General features: G+C 48.5%; 1 protein-coding gene across 1 annotated transcript; it reads right to left on the bottom strand.

Moving 5' to 3' along the window:
- Positions 1–312: 312 nt before the first annotated feature.
- Positions 313–4,958, bottom strand: LOC112074158 (dnaJ homolog subfamily B member 4-like). The gene is made up of 3 exons (XM_024141380.2): positions 4,450–4,958; positions 3,028–3,632; positions 313–644 (listed from the first exon to the last, which is right to left on the bottom strand). The coding sequence occupies exons 1-3, from the start codon at positions 4,658–4,660 to the stop codon at positions 624–626; spliced, it is 837 nt and encodes a 278-aa protein (XP_023997148.1). The 5' UTR covers positions 4,661–4,958; the 3' UTR covers positions 313–623.
- Positions 4,959–5,608: the final 650 nt, after the last annotated feature.

The raw sequence follows: 5,608 nt of genomic DNA on the forward strand, positions 1-5,608 counted from the left end.
TTTAGAGGAGAGAGGGAAGGCATCTCGAGAGAGAGAGGGGGAGAGGAGGAACAGATAGAGACGAGGGAAAGCGAGGTACGGCAGGAGGATGAGAGGAGAGAGGGAGAGAGCAGGGCATGAGAGAGAGAGGGGAAGAGGAGGATGAAGAGAATGAGAGGAAGAGGAGGCATGACGAGGGAGATGAAAGACGAGAGCCACGAGATAGGAAGAGATGAGAGGAGGATGAGAGGAGGGAGAGAGAGAAGAAGGGGGATAGGAGCATAAATGAGAGGCGAGTGGAGAGCGAAGAGAATGAGGAGGTAGGGATGAAAGAGAGGAGAGTGTGAGAGCTGGAAATGCTGATGTCACTCCTTTCTTTGTGTCCATGTGTGTCCCGTGTGTCTGTGTCCGTAACCATGTCTGTTCTTCTAGGATTACCAGGTAACATGCTCTTCAGGACATCCTGGTGTTTACTGGGAGGTCTCTGGAAATTCACGTCAAACTCACCCCAGGTCACCTCTCTGTCGGGTTCTGAGGAAGGGGAAGCGCCCTGTCCTGGCTTACAGGGTCTGTTTCATGGCCTGGCTTTATCACGATCCGTGCATCTTCAGTTTACACGTTTTCCCGTCTATTCGTAGACACCGTCACCGAGCACCACACAACGACTGGAAGAGGAGAGGAGAGTTAGGAGAAGGAGAGGGAGAGGAGGAGGGAAGAGAGGAGAGAAGAGGAAGGGAGAGGGAAGAGCGAAGGAGGATGAGTGACAGATGGATGGAAAGAAGTAGAGAAGAGAGGAGAGCAGAGAAAGGAGAGAGGACGACGAGAGGAGAAAGAGGAGAGAGGGAGTGAGAGAGAGAAAGACGAGTAGAAGAGAGCGAGAGAGAGAGAGAGGGAAGAGGAGAGAGTTGTGACGGAGATCGAGAGAGGAGAAAGGAGGACGAGAAGCGAAAGAAAGGAGTAAGAGATGTAGGAGGAGTAAGTTAGAGAAGAGAGGAGATCAGGGGACAGTTTTAGAGGTGGAGAGAGATGAGACGAGGAGGAGATGCGAGGGAGGGAAGAGAGCAGACGGAGAATATGAGAGAAGAAGAGGAGAGAGTTTCGGGACGAGGACGAGAGGAAGAGAGAGAGAGGAGAGAACGTAAGTGGGACGAGAAGAGGAGAAGAAGAGAAGAGAAGGAGTGTGTGGAGGGAGTGAAAGAGAGATAGAGAGGACGAGAGGAGAGAGAGATGCATGAGAGGGGAGAGGAGAGAAGACGAGAAGGAGAGAGAGGAGATGAAGAGGAGAGAGACGAGAGGAGAGAAGAGGACGAGGCGAGAGAAGAGAACGAGAGGAGAGAGGAGAGAGAGAAGAGAGTAAACTTGAGATAGTAAAAGTAATGGAAGAAGTAGAGAACATGAGAAGAAGAGAGAGAGGAGAGGACGAGAGAGAGGGAGGGGACGGAAAGAGAAAGAGAGAGATAAGACGAGATAGAGACTATCTAAGGAGAGCTGAAGTGATGGAAGATGAGAGACGAGAGCTCTGGAGGGGAGACGTTGAGTGGAACGAGGTAGAGAGAGAGCGAACGGACGAGAAGCTAACTCAGAGAGACGAGACGAACGAGAGAGATGGCAGAGAGAGGAGAGGATGATGAGAGAGGAGAGAGGAAGAGAGAAGGGATCCAAGGAAAGAGAGGCGAGAGATCAGCAGAGGAGAGAGGGAGAGCGAGAGAGAGGAGAGGATAGTTGAGAGAGAGGGAGAGAGAGAAGAGATCCGGAGGAAGAAGTCACACCACGTGTTTGTGTTCTTAAAAAACACAGGACACAGACACACACAGGGTACTCACACCAAGTAATCTGCTATCATTAACTAGAATGGCCTCTAGGTTTGTGGATTAGGTTTCTTTAACAGAGTTGACATGTTTCGTTCATGGTTTGGTGGTTTCTAAAACAGCGACTTTGCTGCAGAGCAGGAAATATGCTCCCATTACTGATAGCAGAAGTGCTAGGCAGTGACTCTTTTAAAGTTTTAAAGCTGTTTCATTGTTGGAATTCCGACAAACATTTCAACATTCACAGTGGGCGTCCAAATGGTACCCTGCTCCGTAGTGGCCTGTCAAAAGTAGTGCACTACCATAGGGAGATAGCTCCATAGGGCCCTGGTCAAAAGTAGGCTGCACTACATAGGGAATAGGGTGCCATAGGCCCTGTCAAAAGTAGTGCACCTAATATACGGTGAATAGGGTGTCGTTTGGATGCAAACACCATGACATCATTACAGATTACACGGGCACATTGTGTTTGAATCAAAACACGACTGACTCAAGCTCACGATAGAGGAAGAGGAGGAAGGACAAGAGGAGAGAGAGAAGAGGAGGAGAGGCAAGAGGAGAGAGAGAGAAGAGGGCAAAGGAGAGAGAGAGAGAGAGAAGAGGAGAGGCGCAAGAGGAGAGAGAGAGAAGAGGGCAAGAGGAGAGAGAGAGAGAAGAGACGAGAACGAGAGCGAGAGAGAGAGAGAGAGAGAGAGAGAGAGAGAAGAGAGAGAGAGAGAGAGAGAGAAGAGAGAGAGAGAGAGAGAGAGCAGACCATATTAGTAGTCCTAACCCAGTAGTATGCGGGGCTAACCAGCCTCTGTCTCTTCACACTCTGTAAGGTGTAGCTTGCCTTCCTCTCTCATGTTTCTCTCTTCACATGTGGAATTTACATAACATACTCCTTTATATCATTTAATTGTTCTCTACCTGACTTGGTCTTAGAGACGGCCTGTATTCGCCCTCCCGTGCTGATGAACAATGGGACCAGGCTTGTGTTCAGTTAGGAAACCCACAAAAACAGGACGCAAAGATTGTGAAGAAATACAGTGAAACAGGAAGGTAAGTAACTTGAACTTGACCAAGCCAGATCAACAGATTTACATAGTCTGTTGCAAAATGTTTTGCTACGAACGTGCCAACTAACACCAGCCAGACAAGCTAGCTTATTCCTGAACCACTTTCTACGGAAGTGTTTCACCTTACTTGCTTATTTTGAGGCGGGCCACCGAAGAGTGCCGCCAAGGCAAACACATCTCACCTGTCGTAGACTAACTTTCACCGGGTACACGATGTCCGACCCCTCCCTCCTAAAATGTGCATGTGGCTTGTCCTTAATGACGAACACAATATCAGCAGGGATCGTATTGGGCGACTCGTCTCCTTCTCTGGGGAACGTGATCTTGGTTCCCTCCTTCCACCCTCTCTTAATCTCTATGGTGAGAATCTTATCCTCCGTCCTCATGGTCCGTCCGTCAGGGTTCATCCTCTTCCTGCTGATCTTCATCCTCTTGGTGCAACCGTGAAACACTTCCTCCAGCGATACCCGCAGCTCGTGATGAACMGCCGGGTCCTGCTTCCTCCTCTGCTGCCCGCCCAGCCCCACGTGGCGGTCCCGAGGGAACCCGTTGAGATTAAACGAGGTGAAGGAGCCGAACGGGTCATTGCCGTCCACCTCCATGTCCTCGTCGTCCCCGCCGCCGGGACCGCGCCCGTTGGCCTTACGGCCGAAGAACATCTCGAAGGGGTTGGCGCCGCCGAAGAAGGTGGCAAAGGTGGCGTGGGGGTCGCCGTGGAACGTGTAAGATGTGAAGTTGCTGCCCTGTCCGTCAGGACCGTTGCCGGGGCCGCCACCTCCTTTGAGACCTGAGGGACAAAAGGGGGAACAAGGACACTGAAGTCATCAACAGTTCAGATAATATAGATGACAACCTACTATGTACTGCACCAGACATGGGTCAAATATCCTTGAAATCCTTGAGCTGTACTTGAGTTTGCCCGGTATAATAAAATCAATTGAAAAACTCCCAAAAGCACAACCTCCTAAATCAAGTGCTCTGAAAGTATTGTGTATGTGATCTGTACAGACATAGAATAACCATGCAGACTCTGTACCATACAGGGAAAGGGTTGCAATCCTACATTGATGCTGCTCTAGTCAAACAGTAAATTCACGAGTCCAATAGCCCTCATGTCAAGACATCTGTCATATGGGGCAAGTCAGCGGATTCGTCCTACCATGGCAAATCTGCTCTTTCCCCATCTGCTATTTGAACGGGTTATGATGCCTTCAGCTAGTAACATTATCCATAATGACATGTTCAATATCAATTCATGTAATAGACAGTAGCCTAAAAAATAATACAATCTGACATTTACTGTATTTCTGACCAACCAACAGCCATGTCTACATATTATGCGCAGACCGCTATGTCACCCTGGCAACAGGGAAATGTCCGCTTATTGGCTTCTAATTATCATAAACTGCATGAATAAATAATAATGAGTGAAATGCTGTGGTCTCTACTAACCAGTGTGGTTAAAATCTCGGTCTGTATGACTTGTTTAATGGCCAATTCTATTACAACATGTTCTGTTGTTTTTGCTAAATGAATGGAGTGGATGAAATGAGAAGAAACCCCAGGRGTTAATAAACACCCGAATGTGTCATATTATCCTCTACCTTCTTCTCCATACTGATCATATATCTCTCTTTTCTTCGGATCACTGAGGACTTCATATGCCTCCGCGATCTCCTTGAATTTCTCCTCCGCGTTGGACGCCTTGTTTTTGTCCGGGTGCCATTTCAGAGCCTGTTTTCTGTACGCCTTTTTAATGTCCTCGTCAGCCGCTCCTTTCACTATCCCCAGGATTTTATAATAATCTTTCCCCATAGTTCCCCCCGAAGCGGCTCCTCGCAGTAGCTAAAGAGAAGCTGCAGCTGCTCTACGGAAGCTGTCTGTTGGTTTGATGGGGAATATATATCCAGGAGAGGAGAGACCAGAGAAAAACCCCTCTGAGGAAGCGAAGAAGAAAAAAAAAAACTAACCGCTTCTCTCTGCCACTCTAAACGACAATATCTAGTAGATAGACACGGAGACAGAGGAGGTTGAATCGTGAGAAGCTGGAGAATGGGATGTGATGTAGCGATGTTTAGAGTCGTTACTCAGCGCTGTGGATCCTGGGTTATTTATCCACCACCCTCCCCCGTTAGACTCCCTTTAAATAGCCGTGGCTCCCTCTCCTGCGTTCGGCCCACCGTCTTGCGTTGCTCGCTGTAATCCAGCGGCTCTTCATAGAACCTAAAGGCTGCTGAAGCACGTCATTTCCCATATTCGGCAAAGATTCCGTTTTTTTCCCGTTTTTTTCTGTTTAAACACCCATCCACATGGAATTGACATCTCAACTTGAGTGAAAATAACATGGTAGCCTACATAAAACAATAATTACACTGTAACAGCCGTGACAGGTTATTATAGGTCCTGTAATAAAGGGCTGTGGTTTGGTTAGAGGAGGTCAATTTGAATGGAGAAATAGCCTAAATTTGGTGCCTTCCTGTTCAAATGATCAGCTACGGCGAGGAGGGATCCATAACCAGAGGATAGGCCTCCTGTCAAGGCTTATAGACCTCTGACCCGTACCTCCTGAGACAGACACTAACCTCTGACCTGTACCTACTGAGACAGACACTAACCTCTGACCCATACCTCCCGAGACAGACACTAACCTCTGACCTGTACCTCCTGAGACAGACACTAACCTCTGACCCGTACCTCCTGAGACAGACACTAACCTCTGACCTGTACCTCCTGAGACAGACCCTAACCTCTGACCTGTACCTC

Source organism: Salvelinus sp. IW2-2015, unplaced genomic scaffold, assembly GCF_002910315.2.
Source record: "Salvelinus sp. IW2-2015 unplaced genomic scaffold, ASM291031v2 Un_scaffold2519, whole genome shotgun sequence".
Taxonomy (NCBI): Eukaryota; Metazoa; Chordata; class Actinopteri; order Salmoniformes; family Salmonidae; genus Salvelinus; species Salvelinus sp. IW2-2015.